This window comes from Lacerta agilis, chromosome 3, assembly GCF_009819535.1.
Source record: "Lacerta agilis isolate rLacAgi1 chromosome 3, rLacAgi1.pri, whole genome shotgun sequence".
In the NCBI taxonomy this organism is placed as follows: domain Eukaryota; kingdom Metazoa; phylum Chordata; class Lepidosauria; order Squamata; family Lacertidae; genus Lacerta; species Lacerta agilis.
The window spans coordinates 56,820,344-56,837,444 of record NC_046314.1 but is presented as its reverse complement, the minus strand read 5'-3'; the positions used below and the strand labels follow the sequence as shown (position 1 = coordinate 56,837,444).

The following is a 17,101-nucleotide window of genomic DNA, read 5'->3' as shown; positions in this document are numbered from 1 at the left end:
CTGTACAAAAGGGCAGACTGTAACTCTGCTCTTGTCTTGAAAAGTTCCTTAGCTCCAAATGTATTCAGAGGCACACGGGTTGGTTGGGTGGTTGAACTTTTGAACTGTTTAAGAATATGTACAAAGCTATACAAAAAATGCCCCATAAAAAAAAGGGCGGGATTGAAGCCCTTCACAAGAACTTGCACAATGGGGCTTCCCACCTTTCCTCCCTCCTGCATGCCCCCTGTGCCACCTTAAATTGCCTTGGCGGAGGGGGTCAGGAAACAGCATGGGGGTGGTAGGGGAGACTGTTCCATCTGGCAAGCCAAAATGCAGTGGAAAGATTGCCTTAGAAGGAGAATGAATAAAAAAATGGTTTATCGGTAGAAATTCAAACCGTGTGTGTTGGGCTGCTAGCTCCGGATGGTAGATCTTCCTGGGCTTCTAGTACAAATAACAAAATATACAAAGTAGATTTGGCAAGCCTGCCCAGCCTCAGTCTACACTGACTGGCAGTGGCTCTGTTGCGTTTCAGATATGACTCTCAACTCTGCCTGAATATGCCAGGGATTAATCTGGAGGCCCCAAAGCAAGTTCTCCATGACTAAGCTATGGTCCCATCCCCTAGGCACAGAGGAAGATCTCTGGTCACCTGCAAATTGCACAGGGAGCCACCAGCATGTGATTTCAAAAGATGACAACAGGGCTTCCCCCCCATGAAGCATCATCATCACCTGGCAAATCATCCATCATAGTGATGACTGGGTGGGAGGGAAGGACCAGATGTTGCACTTGTCCATAAGGAGGACTGGCCACCAACTTTGGGAAGCTGTGAGCAAGTTTGAGGTACAGTAGTTAAATAACTGAAGGTAGACACAGGACAAAGGAAGCAATGTTGCCACAGAAACTATCTCTTTCCCCATGTTCTTGTTGATCTCTGCATCTGAAATTCAAAACATTACCTAGATTCCATGAAAGTCTCACTGTTGAGTGATTCTGCAGGAAAAACCTGCTGTGACTGCTCTGACATTCAAAGTAGTCTATTTGCTTTTTTAGGATGAATCTTTGAACCACGAATTTCAAGTTCTTTGCCTGTTCTGTTGCACCTTCTTCAGCCCTCTGCAGGAACTCACTAGCTTTAGCTTGGCAGCACTTGCATTTAGGTCAACAAACACCGTTGTTAGGAGAACCTGCTTTCCTGCCTTGTGCAAGACTTTTAACGCAAAGTTAATTCAGTTTGCTGAGTTTGGCAATCTGCATTTCACAATTTGACCTCCCCATAACTGGAGCTTCAGGGCCTTCTTTAAAAAGCAGGTAACCTCCCAGTCTTTCTCATTTTGAGCAGCAGACAGGCAGATTCCACCAGCATGGCGCTCTTCCAGCTTCATCTTTGTGCTGCATTTCTGGTGGGAATTATTCTCCCTTCTTCTGCTTTAGAGGATACCTTCACTGCCGCTGTCTATGAGCATGCTGTGATACTGACAGGAGACACTCCGAGAAACGTCTCTCGAGCAGAAGCCTTGGAGCTGATGAACAGAAATCTAGACATCTTAGAAGGAGCCATCAAAACAGCTGCCCAGCAGGTACTACTGCATACCAGTTAGATCAGATCACCACCACCACCAGCAGCAGCATCAGGGACCAGTAAACCTTTGGTCCTCCAGATGTTTTTGGACTGCAACTCCCATCATCTCTGGCCATTGCCCATGATGCTGTCTGGGGCCAATGGGAACAGCATCTGGCGGACCACAGATTCCCCCACTCTGAATTGGATAGCAACCTTCTGGTGGCAGTATTTGTCCTGGGGTTAATGTGTCTGAACTGATGTATTTTTGTAGGGTGCCCACATCATTGTGACGCCTGAGGATGCCCTTTATGGCTGGGTCTTCACCCGAGAAACTCTATATCCTTATCTGGAGTATATACCAGATCCGCAAGTAGATTGGATTCCATGCAATGAGCCAAAAAGGTATTTTCTTGCCTAATTCATGTTATTCATTAAGATAAAAACAGAAGCCGCTCCAGGGTGTAGCCTCAAAATCAGAAAATATGACTCAGATTCTTCTTTACAAACACACCTTCATTTGTTGTGGTGAAGTAATAGTGGAGTTCCCTGGTGCTTTTCAGGATACGCGCAGAATGGCAATTCCAGTACAATGTGGCATTTGTTCCTTTTTGGGGGTTAGTTAAGAAATCCTGCCTAACACTATTGACCTGTTTAACCTAGAGAAGAGGAACTTACAAAAACTTATAGAATATGAAGAAATGGGGGAAACTTACTGGAAGAATAAGAAATCAAGATATATTTTTATAAAAGAATGGAAATGGTTTAATTGAATATTTACAGGTAAATTGTAAACAGATTAAAAAAAAACCTGGCAGGATTATGGTAATAACCTGCAGCTACATAAGAGTATTTATATAATTAATTAATTAATTAATTAATGAGTAAGTTAAGTTAGTTTGGATATGCAGAAGATATTAAAAATAAATTTCAGGAACAGCATAAAGAAGGGGAAGGAAATCAAGTTTTAAAATGTCAAAATGACTGTAAAATCAGTGAAATGTATATATCTGAAAAGTATTTTTTAAAAATATTATTTTTTTAAAAAAGGATTGTTGTTCCCAGGCAAGGGGGTGGGCTGGATGGTTTCTTGGATCCCTTCCAACTCTATGATTCTATGTTCGCATGCTTTTATTTATTTAACAAAACTTATTTATACTGCTGGATTGTAAAAAGCCTCTAAACAGTTTACGAAAAGATAAAATGGAACATTGCAGATTATGGATTTAAAACAGTTTTGAACAGGTTTTTTCAAAATATATGAACAATGATTAGAATCAACAGTAGCTAAACACATACACACACACACACACACGTAACATTTACATTTACATTAAACAAAAATATACTAAGCAGGTGCCAAAAAGACTACAGGGAAGATGTCTGTCTGAAGTCAATTGGTATGGGATTCCAAGTGAAAAGATAAAGAAAACCAGTTTGAAAATTCATGTCAGCATTCTATATGCCTGGATAGGTGTTCCAAATTAAAAGATGTATTAAACAGGCAGCAAAAAGTACAGTGATGACACCTGCCTAAAAGATTTATTGCTTATACACAAAGAATGAGTATTATGTACGCCCAAAGTGGCTGGGGAGACCCAGCCAGATGGGTGGGGTACAAATAATAAATTATTATTATGACATGCAATAGTGCCAGTTCTGCAAGTCAAAGCAGTTGTCTGGGCAGATATGAGGTAGGGCAATCCTGCAAATAAACCGACTCCAAGCTGTTACGGATTTTATATGCCAATAGCGACACTTTGAATTTGGTGACAAATAGGCAACCAGGGCAGAGATGTTCTGTGCTGACATGGCTTCACTCTCGTCAGCGACGGTGCTGCTCCATTTTGCACTAGCTGCAGTTTCTGGATCAAGCACAAGGGAAGCCCGACAAAGTGGATTCCTGTAATCCAGTCTTGAAGTCAGCAGTGTCTGAGCTTCCGTGACCACGCTTTCCAGTTCAGGAACAATTTCAGTTGCTGCACCAATCACAGCTGGTAAAAGCTCTTTCTAGCCACTGAGGTTACCTGGACCTTCAGCAACAGAGCTAGACTCAGAAACACCCTCACGCTGCTCTTGTTGAGAGTACTAACATAAAGGGACTCTTTTGGGATTGCATTTTATTTGAGAGGCGTTGAAATTCACAAGTTTTGTTAGTGACCTAATGGGGCAGCCACCACTTAAAAGGAATTCTCAGTGAAAGCTGGAGATGCATCCATCTACCTACGAGAATCCATGTCATTTGATTAAAATAAATAAATACTTACCAGATCCCATTAAAATTGGGATCTGGTTCCTAGGAATAGTGATCAAAAAGCAGGCTACACTTAACCATGAACCTGGTAAATTTGCTTCTAAGTAAACACATTTAGGAGCAGATACCAGATCACCTACAATGGGGCAAACAAAACAAAACCCAAAATTCTAGACTTCTGTGAGTATTGTACCTTATTCAATTTAGAAGCAATGCATCTGTTTGCTCAATTGTCTGCCACGAGGTGGCAGCAAAGGGACGCCTTTTCCACGTGTCCTGTGAGATTTTCCTTATTCATTCACTGGACTTCCCTGCTTAGTGGATCTTGGTTCTCTATAAAAGAGAAATTCAGTCATGTGCTGATTTAGTGAATTATTTAGCAATAATACTAAACAGACAAACAAAACTGTCATTGTATAAATGGCCTGATTCATGTCGGCCAAATAAACTTTTCAGGAAGTATTTCTTTTGACAAATTTACTTGGTTAAAAATAGCATGCTGAAACAGTTTTCCTTTTTAAAAAGAACAGTTTAGGATGCAGTCCTGTGTGTCCTTACTTGGGAGAAAACACTGCAAACTCAGTGAGACTTACTTCTGTGTAGGCATGCACAGGACTGCATTACCTGAAATTTATAATTCAAACTAAGTTGCTTTAGTGCAAAATTACATGTAAATGTTTAATCATTTGCTGATAAATGCCACAAAAGTAGTTGGCTTAAATTATATCGAAGTCAACTGGGTTATAGCAGCCTGTTGGCAAGATTGTAGACAATGGTCTAGTAACAGGTAATAATGTTAGTAAGATGCAAAGGTTGCTCCTGGTTTCAAAATAATTGTTCTTTGCTCAAGGTGCTACATTAGAAGACCCATAGAAAAATAAATTAAAGGGGACAGATTATGCATGATCACAGAATTAACGAGGACAGGTGTAGAAAGGAGACCATGGATCCTCCGAGCCAAACCTGAAGCATTTTAAGAGCATTATTAAAAAATACCACTCAACTGCCTTAAAACAATAATATGCATTGTAAAAATTATTAGTGCAGAGACAAAGCTCCTCATTGTAAAATAAGTTGCCCTATTTCCCCGGTCTTCTCTGCTTACATTATTCATTCTCATAGTATAGTCCTTCTATAAATTAAGATAATGAATTAATTAGGATGATGAACATGAAGGAAGCTGATAAGCCCAGACTTGCCTGGACAGTTTAGCTGCAAGTTGGACAGAAGAGAGTATCTGTACTGGATAATCCAGGCCATTCCTGATAAGACTTCCGCTGATGCCCAGTTACATCCATATGCTTAGCACCAGAGCTGTCAGTTCAATCACAGTCTCTGCATTGTAGTCCGTGACTCATTTTACTCTGCTCTTATATTACCAACATGTCCTGCCTACAATGCCCACATGCTGCAGAAGGTGGATGGATCATATGGGAAGGGTATACTTGCATATGAATACGGTCATACCTTGGATCTTGAATACCTAGGCTCACAAACAAATCGGCCCCCAAACAATCGAAACCCAGAAGTGAGTGTTCTGGTTTTTGAATGATTTTTGGAAGCCGAACATCCAATGGGGCTTCCGTGGCTTCTAAATGGCTGCAGTAGCTTCCTGCAGCCAATCAGAAGCCGTGCTTTTGTTTTCAAATGTTTTGGAAGTCGAACGGACTTCTGGAACGGATTCCGTTCGACTTCCAAGGTATCCCTGTACATGGGCATAGGCATCACTTTATACCAAGGACTCTACATGCAGTGGAAGAACATGCACACGCCTCATTCTTGGGCCTGTGCTGCATTAGAAATAGAGACTGCAGTGTGAACCAACTCAGAGACAACTTGCTTGGATCTTTTTTTGATCTTACACCTGTCATTGCCACTGTAATATAAACAGAAATGTGACACCCTTTTACTGCTGCTTTAAGATGTCCTTGATCTTTTCTCTGGTCACTTCAAGATCTTTTCCCAATCACCCCATCTCCATCTCTGGACAAGATCTTTCTAAAGCAGGAGTCGGCAAAGCTTACCTGGCATAGGCCGGATCACTCCCGCAGAGATACTCTGTGGGCTGGACCGGTGTAGCACGATGCTGGAAACCGTATCAGTGCATGTCCTTGGTGCCAGAATTCACTTCTGTGCATGCCCAGAAGTGATTTTCAGCATCTGGACATGCGCAGAAGCGATTTCCGGCACCGCGGACATGTGCGGATGCGATTTCCGGCATCTGGCCATGTGCAGAAGTGATTTCCAGAGCCGCTGAAGAGAGTCTCCGCGCTGTGCTGCGCCGGTTTAGTGCAGTGCGCAGGGGCTTGCCGAGCGGGTGGCTCAGTTTGGGGGTGGCTCATGGGCTGGTTGCCGACCTCTGTTCTAAAGCAACACTTCCCAATCTGGTGCCCTCCAGATGTTTTGGTCTACAATTCCCATCAGCCACTGCTAATACGGCTGGTCATTTCGAGGGCACCAGGTTGGGGAAGGCTGATCTAAAGCCATGAATATTTATTGGACCAACTTCTTTTTTTCTGTCCCCAGCCTGGTAAGAACGGTCTTTATCAGACCTGAAGCTGTGTGTTCTTATTTTAATCTGCCACATTCTGAACTGATAGGGTTCACAAAGGATCAGAATTAAATTGGTCTCTCCCCATTTTAATAGACTTTGTATCAATGATTGACTTCTTCCTTTCAACATTAGGTTTGGGTCGAATCCAATACAGGGAAGACTCAGCTGCATAGCAAAGGAGAACTCCATCTATGTGGTTGCCAACATGGGGGACAAGAAGCCATGCAACCACAGTGACCCCCAATGCCCGAGTGACGGTCGCTATCAGTACAATACAGACGTTGTTTACGATACGGAAGGGAAATTTGTGGCACGTTACCACAAGGTAAACGCTCTTCTCCGTTTTGGTCCAGATGTTGTTGGACTCCGTCAGGCCCAGCCAGTTTGGCCAATGGTCAGATATGATGGGAGTTTGTGCTCCAGGGAGCTGCAGGTTCTCCATTTGCTATAGAAAGCACAGTAATGCACCCTAGAGTCGACACCATGCATAGGATAACTTGACCCTCCAGATATTTTGGGACTACTGGTCCTGTTAGCTAGCCACTGGTCCTGTTAGCTAGCGATGATGGGAGTTGTAGTCCCAAAACATCTGGAGGGCCGAGTTTGCCTATGCCTGGTCTACACAAACACAGGTAGAAATGCAAATTAATATACGTAGCTCAATTTGAATGAGAAGAAACGGGAACTCCCATTTCTCCCACCCAAATAAGAGATAGGTATGCACTCATATGGAGCAGGGAGAGAAGCTGCACCAGTATGCAAGGATGTGTCTCATTGAAAGGGAAATCACAATATTTGAGATGTTTGCTGTAAGGACTTGATTTGTAGATTGTTTTCACAGGATAATCAAGGACTTGTAAGTGTGCTGAGAAACAGAGGCAACACCACCAACTTCTAGGAAAATAACTGTAGGTCAGTAGTAGACTATCATCTTTGTATGCAGAAGGTCCCAGTTTCAGTCTGGCATCTTCAGGTAGAGCTGGGAATGTCCCCTACCTGAAATCCTGGAAAGCCACTGCCAGTCAGTGAAGACAAGAGAAGGCAACATGGTGCTCTCCAGAAAGTAGCAGACAGCATCTTCTATCATCCTTGACAATATCCTGGCTGGCTGGGGCTGGTGGCCTTTGGAGGGCACCGTGTTGGTTTCCCTGGTCTAGACAATGTTGAGCTAAAAGGACCAATGGTCTGACTTGGTGTAAGACAGCTTCTTATGTTCCTAACACTATTTTTCCTGTTTCCATGAGGTGCTTTTCTTCCAATAACATCTGGATATATTTTCTGTCTTATAAACAGTACAACCTTTTCGCTCCTGAAGTCTACTTTAATTACGCCAAGGACCCACAGTTTGTAACCATCAACACCTCCTTTGGGAAGCTTGGCCTTATGACTTGTGCCGACGTTCTTAATTATCGCGAACCTGCCATCTCGCTGGTGGAAAAGTACAAGGTGGACACCATCCTCTTCCCAACTGCTTGGCAGAATGGTCTGCCGCTCTTGTCTGCTGTTGAGTTCTACTCAGCCTGGGCAATGGGAATGCGTGTCAACTTCCTTGCTGCTAATATAAACAAGCCCCGCTTGGACATGACTGGTAAAGTGCTACCTTGAATAACTTCAGTGTAGACATAGATCTGGCAATTTGAATGTGGGATAGAGCATAGGGGGGAATTAACCCATTAATTGCTATTTTAAAAAAAATGTGATTTCCTTCAGAGATCAGCCTTATAAAATAGTGATGGCGAACTGTGGCCTTCCAGATGTTGCTGGACTATAGCTCCCATTGGCCATGGTGCCTGGGGCTGATGGGAGTTGGAGTCCACCAGCATCTGCTACCAGTGCTAAAGTCGCAGTTATGAACTCTCTACCTGCCTCTCTCAAAACGGGCGATGAGCGCACAATGACATTCTGCAGGCAATACATTATTTGCATTAATACATTATTTGTCTTCGCATGCTCAGTGCTGACCCAAGACATTTTGCTGCCTGAGGCAAATGACAAAACGGTATGGACCAATTCAACGTACAGAAGCAGTTGGATTTTACTTCAGCACTGGCAGTGGGACAGCATCCTCCACTGTTTGTGTGTGTGTGTGTGTGTGTGTGTGTGTGTTTGCTTAATGTATTTATATCCCACCTTTCCCCCTCTTTAGCTCATGGTGGTGTGCATGATTCTCCCTCTCCTCATTTAATCCCCTCCACAACCCCATGAAGTAGGTTATTCTGAGAGGTAGTGACTGGCCCAAGGTCACCCAGTGAGCTTTGTGGCTGAGTGGGGATTTGAACTCTGGTCTCCCAGGTCCTAGTCCGACATTCTCACTATGACACCCTACAGGCTTTGAGGGTAACATGCTAACTTAGGTGGTTGCACACAGCTTTATCCTCAGTAGAACAGAACATCTGGGGACTAAGGCCAGGATCTGTTGCCTACCTTGCTTTGTCTAATGAGATGCATTCCCTGTGGGGAACCTTTAGCTTTCCAGATGTTGCTGAACTACACCCCACCTCATCCCTGGTCATTGGCTGTGCTTGCTGGGACTGATGGGAATTGCAGTTCAGCAATTACCCACACCTGCTCGGGTCACTTCCCACCATTTGTCCTATGCATTAGCTTCTAGTCCCAAATCAGTGAATTGAGATTCTGCTATACTTCCCTTTACCTCTGCTGTTAGTACTCCATTCATTTGGGTAAAGAAATGGAATAGTGAAACTTATGCCTTACCCCAGTGTCTTGTGCCATCCACAGGGAGTGGTATCTTTACACCTGAAGGCGCCAAGGTGTATCACTTTGATATGAAAACGCAGACTGGAAAACTCCTGGTTGCGGAAATCGATGCTCGCCCCCGTCATTCCCCCACATACCCTCCTGCTGTCAACTGGAGCTTATATGCTTCAAATATCAAGCATTTCCCTGCAAGCCCAGTGTTTACTGCAAGCTTCTATTTTGATAACTTCACCTTCACTGAAATCTCTCGAGAAGCTGGAAATCATACCGTCTGCCAAAAGGGCCTCTGCTGCCACTTGAGCTACAAGATGGCAGAGAAGCGAGAGGACGAGGTTTACGCATTCGGCGCCTTTGATGGGCTTCATGTGATCGAAGGGGAATATTATCTGCAGGTAAAGGGTTTTGTGCGGTAGGGTGAGCAGGCCATGTGGAGGGGAAACCAGTGGGAGTTGGGGAGAATGCGGCTCAGTCCTCATTTAAAGGCAAACCTTCCCAGCTCGGAACAATATGTGAACCAAAACACAGCCACCATTCTAAATGGTATATTCCTGAATTTTGCACTGCAGTTCTCCAGCCAAGTAATATGTCCAGCCAAGAGGAATATATTCGGGTAATGTGTGCATAAAAATGCAAATATGCGTGAAAACAACATACAGAAGCGCATTATATTAGAGAGGGGAAAAAATCTATATATTGTGCCAAATAGCACGTTAAAAATTAGTGTATTAAAATGCTGGTGAATTTTCTTGCGAACTTCTTTAAAAGAGAAAATTCACAAAATGATGTGGGAATATGGAGAATTGAATTTAAGACTGGAAAAGCGAGAAACCGAGAGAAAAAGAAACTGATAGCGTTGCCCATCCGTACCTACCAACAATGTCTAGGATACATGTGTTTCATGCTTTCATTGTGGCAAAGCCTTGGAGGAAACCGGAAGCTGTACTCTCCAGAAGCTTTTCTAAAAGCCTGTAAGAATCATTAGAGGGATTACTACTGAAGAGGAGAACAATCCCTATAATACACCTCCCTTCTTTAGAGCACAGCCACTGTTTAGAGCAGAGCTGGCTGCAGTTGTTGGACTCTCGTTTCCATCATCTCTGATCATTGGCCTCGCTGACTGGGGCTGATAGGAGCTGAAATCCAACAAATCTGGAGGGCCACAGATTCCGCACCCCTGATTTGAAAAAATTAGTAGGATCCTGGGAAAAATAAGTCTGCTGAAGTCATTGAAGATGGTAATCCATTTACTTAACACTGTGCTACCATGCAGCTTCCTGCTTAACACCATATTCTGTCTTGGGTTTGTTTGCTTTTTACTGCAAGTGTCATGCAAATGCTAAGTACTCCCAGTATTGCATAGAGTTTTTTGAAGGACGCAAACAAAAGCACAATGCATTTTCTTTTATTTTTACAGAAAAGGCCTCAGAAAGATCCCCCTCCAAAAAAATCCCATAACCTCAATACTGTATTGCAAAAAGAATTCTTGTTTATTTCTTCCAAATATTCTAGAGTTGTTTCAAAATAATCAGCAAAAGCGATCTACTTCAGGATTAGTATTGTGCAGTGTTTAACATTGGTTTGTGTACTGTTTCGAATCACAGCAGCATCCTGTATAGCCCACTTACATGGGAAGCTTCTTCCTCCATTCCATAAACACAAGGCTCTTTGAATGGCTTAGTTCCACAAAATAACCTTTCCCACAACCCTCTCTTTCCATAGATATGCACACTACTGAAATGTAAGAGCACAGACTTGAAATCATGCGGGGAGCCAGTTGATAAAGCTCATACAAGATTTGACTCCTTCACCCTCAGCGGCACCTTTAACACAAGCTACGTGTTTCCGGAAGTCTTGCTCACTGAGACTCAGCTGGCCACTGGAGAATTTCAGGTAAGGATCAAAGTGACTTCAGGCTTCTGCAAAAGCATTGACCCAAACCATTTCTTAGATTAAAATAGCTCCTCCTCTCGGTCATTACTTTTCACCATAGCGGGGAAGACTGCGGCCAGGTGACCATGTGGCTCAGTCTGCTGTCTATGTGACAGGTGTTGACTGACAGCTATAAGGGCCCTGCTCTCCCTTCTTTATTTTTAAAATGGACTTGGACTGGGCAAGGAGGATGTCCTGTGTAAAGAAGGAATCAAGGCCACCCTGTATCAGAGAACAAGAAAAAAACGGTTGATTGCAAGCAGCTGTAACACTTCAGTAATAAATGTTTGCCTGTATTTTCCTATGCCTTCTAAGCCAAACCTGCTTCCCAATGTATAACTTTTTGCCTGCCCTTTCCATCCTTCCAGGTATTGACTGACGGACGTTTGACAAGCAATGGCCTATCAAAGCCAGTCCTATCTGTGGCTCTTTTTGGAAGGTGGTATGAAAGGGACCCACCACATCCAGAGGGTGCTCCTTCATAAGACTCATCCAATTAGGACCATGTCTCTTTTCCTGAATTTTGTGGGTGCTTGTACAACAAAGGCGGAATGAACAGGATCAGTGTGTTTTGCTGCAGGACAAACCATGTAGCTTGTTTTAGGAGCAGTTATCAGCCACAAAGAGAAGATGAACATACCATCTAGCTACACAGCTATTTCCCATTGCTTTAAACAGGAGCATGGGGCATACAATGAAGAAGGACTTTGGCTTTAAACTTTATTAATATTTGTGTTCCTCCTCTTGGTTATAGCCAAAAGAAATCTGCTGCTAGGGCAAATACAAACTATAATTCAGGGTGGGGAACCTGTGGCTGTCCAGAGGTTGTTGGACTCCATCTCCCATCATTCCTGACCTCAAGCCACACTGGCTGGATGGGAACTGGAATCCAGCAGCATTCAGAGGGCCACAGGTACCCTCCTCCCTGCTGTAAGCATTCAGACAACTAATTTGTCGTCTATCAGAAAGAAATCAACATTTCTTTGTTTTTCCTGAAACCTGTACCCTGCTAAGTGGGGCCAATGCTTGATAAAAGGTCTGTCTTCTGGTTCATTCTAAGAAAGCACCCAAAATGAACCTTTGTCGTTTGTGGGTGGGTGGTCCGTCTTGCCCACACTTCATGAAGATACTAAGCGCCCAAGGCCCTCTGTTTGTCCAGGACTGAATTATGTGAGTTTGCTGCCCAAATAATATGTCAGATTCCAAAATGGAGTCAAGCTCAGTCCCCAAAAGGATTCTGGAAAAGATTTACTGCATGTGTTCTGATCCAGTTTCTTGTTCCTTACTTGGGTCTCCAGCTGCATTGTTCAGAGACTTATGCATACACTTGGGGAGGAATTCAACTAACCAGTCCTGCTAGCAGGAGCCCACAAAATGGCTTCTACTAGTGCAATATGGCTTTCTTCCTCCTCCCCCAAATATGCCCCCATGCCTTCCAAAATTGGCCCTGTGGGGTCAAGAGAAGCCCCCAAATAGTGCACAGAGGAAGGAGAGAGGAGATTATTACATCAGCCAAGCAAGAAGACTTGCAATGACTATGTGCTGTGTTAAATTCTTCCCATGGTTTCTTAACTCTTGGAAACTTGCAATTAAGTGGATGAACCTTGTTTTTCATTTCAGGCTTAATCTGTTAGATGTGCAATTTACTTCTGGTTGTTAGATGTCTCTGTGAATACTCAGTTTGAGTGGAAAGGTGACTCACTTACTTTGTAATGAATTAAATGTTTTGAATTGTCATATTGTGTTTACATTGCTTTTCTCCTTAAGATAAATATCATGCTTTAGTAACGTAATTCCCCTTGGCTTATTTTGACATATATACACTCTGGTCAAAAACACTATTTTGTTAAAAGTTGCTACACTGTACTGTGGTAAGTAAATCTTAAAAGAGAGTAGAATTGTGAGCCTGAAAAAATAACCTATAAATTAGACTGAGAGGTCGTGACTGGCCCAAGGTCACCCAGTGAGCTTCATGGCTGACAAGGAATTTGAACCCCAGTGTCGCAGGCTAACCCACCATACTGGTCCATTGATCTTTTATTTATTTATTTAGTACAGTTTTCTTCAAGGAAGTTGGGAATATTATTTATTTATTTATTTACTTACCTGTTTGTTTGTTTTGTTTTGTTAAATTGATGTTAGAAACTTTGGGACTGTTACCTGTAAAGCAGGTGTTCTGAATCTCTGACCTATGAATCATCTGTTGGATACACGTTGGCTGTGTGAGGACATACTAAGCTAAGAAATGGGAGGTATTCAACTAAGTTTTACTAAAGGAGACTTGTTGAAATTCAATGGACCTAACTTAGCTATGTTCATTAATTTCTGTGGGTCTACTCTGAGTGAAACCCAATAGTTATAGAAAAGTGAATAATCACTCTAGATGTTACCATTTTAATTCTAAACTGCTTTAGATTTAGCTGAAAACCACAATCCTGGCAAGCGATTGAAAACTATTGGCTGACAGGACTGTGACATCACTGCTTAGATTCCACAGCCACTGCAGATCAGTTTGTAGGTTATTCCATTTGGAGTTTCTGTTTACAGCCTTGGCCCAGTATACCTGAAGGAGCGTCTCCACCCCCATCATTCTGCCTGGGCACAGTGGTCCAGCTCCGAGGGCCTTCTGGTGATTTCCTCACTGCGAGAAGTTACAGGGAACCAGGCAGAGGGCCTTCTCCGAGGTAATGCCCTACCTGTGGAATGCCCTCCCATCAGATGTGAAGGAGTTTAAGAACTACACAACTTTTAGATGACATCTGAAGGCAGCTCTGTATCAAGAAGTTTTTAACGTTTGACATTTTATTATGTTTTTATATTCTTCTATAAGCCGCCCAGAGTAGCTGGGAAAACCTTGGCAGATGGGGAGGGTATAAATACAATTATTATTATTATTATTATTATTATTATTATTATTATTATTATCATCATCATCATCATCATCATCATCATCAGCTGTCAGATCCCATAATCCTGACAGACATAATCCTGTCACAGTCCCTTATAAGGGAGGAAGGTGAGGCACCTGATTTTCCAGCTACAGTTACTGAGCTGAACTTTCACTTCTCTCCCCTTTCCTAATCAATCTGTTGCCACTTTTCATCGGATGCAAAAATCTCGCCTTGGGGCAGCAGAGGATGAGAGGCTCCACTGTTAGAGGCATTATTCTTTTGAATAACTGTTGCTGGAAACGGCAAGATGGGAGAGTGTTGGTGTGCTTGCAGACGCATCTGGTTGGCTACTGCATCAAAATGCTGGCCTAAAGGAGCCAAGTGCCATGATCTAGCAGGCTCTGAAAGCATTCTGGGAAAGAGAATATGAGATCTGAGTGAAAGGAGAGTCTATGGAAGGTGTATAGTATTCCATGTTGGGTGGGGGGACCCCTGGGCTGGGTGGGGTGAAATGAGATGAGAGCAAAGAGGGAAGGGCTGTCTAAATGTAGGGAGGAAGGAAGTAGGGATAGGATTACGGTAAATCTCCTTTCACTATCTTGCTAAAAACTAGTAGGTGGGAGGGGAGAAATTCCTCTCTCAGGGCACTTCAGTTAGGGTTCCAAAATGGTACCAGCTAGGCTTAGGACAGTGCTTTAATTTAGATACCGATTTCCCATCCCAGCAAAAGGAAGGTGATGATGATTAAATTTCTATACGTCCCTTCATCCGAGGAGCACAGGGCAGTTTACCATTTAAAAATACAAAAATAAATAACATAGTAACAAACAAGATACCCTCCTCCAGTTTAAAAGGCCACAGATTGTTTAATTAGTCAAAGGCCTTGGAGAAGAGGAATGTTTTTGCTTGGTGCCTAGCATCATCTACCCTGTATGCTCTTCAATCCCAGAAAGGGGCTGTGACAGAGCACACACTTTTCACCCAGAAGGTCGCAGGTTCAATTCTCAGCAACCTCAAATAGGGCTGGGACTGACTCCTGCCAGAAATCCAGAAGAGCCACACCACATAGTGTAGAGTAGACTACAACTCCCATCAGCCCCTGCAACCATAGGCAATGGCCAGGAGTAATGGGACTTGTGCCTGGTGTGCTCTGGTCCATGGGGTCACGAAGAGTCGGACACGACTGAACGACTGAACAACAACAACAACAAATGGGACTTGTAATTCAGCAATATCTGGAGGCCCAAAGGTTCCCTACACCTGCTGTAAACAATACTGAGAAAAGGAACGGAAGAAGCAAAAGTCCTTAATTATGTGTGCCATTTTGTCATATTTCCTTGCCTTGTTTTTCTCCCTCCCCTCAATACTACCTATTGAGGCACCACCACTTCCCCACCCACCCATGGCTGTTGGACCCTTCCCCATCGAAACAAATACCTCGGAACCTGCACCCACTTCAGTTTCTTTGTTTCCATTCCAGAGACATAATACTACCAACAACAAGTCAATGTAGCCCTCATTACATCTCCCACAGGGAAATTAGCCATCTTGTTCATTCACTCTCCCTGGGTGCCTAACAACTAAAATCTCAGTTAAAATCAGGCAGAATCTAATGCCCACACCAAAGGGACGACCCATTATGACCACTATTATTATTATTATTATTATTATTATTATTATTATTATTATTATTTATTTTAATTTCTATACCGCCCTATACCCAACGGTCTCAGGGCGGTTCTAGCTAACTGTCCAAGCAGAATCTCAAGACAGCCTTCAGACTTCTTCAAGGCCCTGCCAGAAACTAGGACAGTGGGTGGCACACAAGTCCAGGAATCAGGGCAGGTAGGCAGCTTAGGTGGAAACGGCTTACCTCACTGCAACTGGCTGATCTTTGAGACCTCTTGAAATGCTTGGCTTGACCTTGCTCTTGTTCAAGATAATTGCAATGTAAGTCTCTCTGTTGTTGAATATCAGCTATTGAAGAAACACTTTCTACGGCTGCCAATGTGCATTTCTCATGTACTAATTATATGGTCCAATGACATTTCTGAAATTCTTTTACGATTGTGACAGAAATAATGGGGGTGTAAGAGAGGCATATATCATTAGCTAGCTGGGAAGCTTGAACAGAGAACAACTTTTATGTTGTTGGTGCACAAATAAACTATTAAATGGCAGTTTCAAAATAAATAAATACACATTTGATGTGTGAAAAATAATCCAACGCTAAATTTTGCTTGTCATTTGCTGCAGTAACTGGTGAGTAACATTTAAAGCCTTCATTCTTAAGAATGTGTACTAAATTTGCTTATCTTTCTGGTAGATAAAGTGCGCAATCAGTATTTAACCATCTGAGGGTTGATTGCATATTTCTAATCCATCTGATGTCTGTATATTCTCCTACCTGCAGGTTTGGAGAGCTGCTGATTCATTGTGAGCTGTGATCAGCACTTGAATGATCAATACTTTTAACCCACAACAGCCTGTGAGATATTCCTGTTCTTGATGGGCCTTGCCTGTGGTACTGTTGATGACAATTTTTAACATTGCTTCTACAAAGGTATATTTCCCTCAGTGGTAGTGCCCTTTGAAAAAGGCCATTGTGGCTATTAGGAACTCACCTTCATAGAGATATGAAGAAAGGAATTTAAACAAAATTTCCCCACTCTTCAATAAAAAGACAGAACCCAGATGGAGCCGGATAAATGGAAAGGAGGAAAAAAAACACCTCCTGAAATGCATGGGTATTAACCCTATAAGTAAGGTAAAGGTATATTTTTCTATGGGACTTGAGAGGTTGTTTTAATTAGCCCTTTCTTGTAGCAATCTACAGGAGAGGAAAAACACAGGAAAGACTCCAAAAGGAAGTGAAAACAGGGTATTTTTTGCTATGGAATATTTCAAGGATCACTTTGTTAGAATGCTAGATAGCAGCTAGAGGGTTAAGCCCACCCTCCTTATATAAGCAGCACCTTGGTTTTTGCTGTGTCAGGTTACATACATTTGCTCTGACAGCTTTCATATGGACTACTTAAACATTTGAAACTGTTTAAGCTGCTTCTTCATATAGCCCATTCAGGTAAAGTTAATATTTTTAATGCGTTAGACTATTTTTCATAGAACCATAAAATAAGGAATATACGAAAGAGTATTTAAGATTATAACAGGAGGTTACCATTTTAAAGAAAACCTGTTTTTCAGAGTCT

The 17,101-nt window shown here is 42.7% G+C and overlaps 1 protein-coding gene across 1 annotated transcript; it reads left to right on the top strand.

The window, feature by feature from the left end:
* Nucleotides 1-1,334: 1,334 nt before the first annotated feature.
* Nucleotides 1,335-11,823, top strand: LOC117043775 (vascular non-inflammatory molecule 3-like). The gene is made up of 7 exons (XM_033143798.1): nt 1,335-1,565; nt 1,821-1,951; nt 6,487-6,679; nt 7,648-7,942; nt 9,094-9,464; nt 10,792-10,962; nt 11,370-11,823. The coding sequence occupies exons 1-7, from the start codon at nt 1,350-1,352 to the stop codon at nt 11,484-11,486; spliced, it is 1,494 nt and encodes a 497-aa protein (XP_032999689.1). The 5' UTR covers nt 1,335-1,349; the 3' UTR covers nt 11,487-11,823.
* The last annotated feature ends 5,278 nt before the right edge of the window (nt 11,824-17,101 follow it).

Coding starts and splice junctions, on each gene's coding strand:
- LOC117043775 (XM_033143798.1), top strand. CDS start 1,350: ATGGCGCTCTTCCAGCTTCATCTTTGTGCTGCATTTCTGGTGGGAATT. Junction 1,566..1,820: donor TCAAAACAGCTGCCCAGCAG/GTACTACTGCAT, acceptor GTATTTTTGTAG/GGTGCCCACATCATTGTGAC. Junction 6,680..7,647: donor TTGTGGCACGTTACCACAAG/GTAAACGCTCTT, acceptor TCTTATAAACAG/TACAACCTTTTCGCTCCTGA.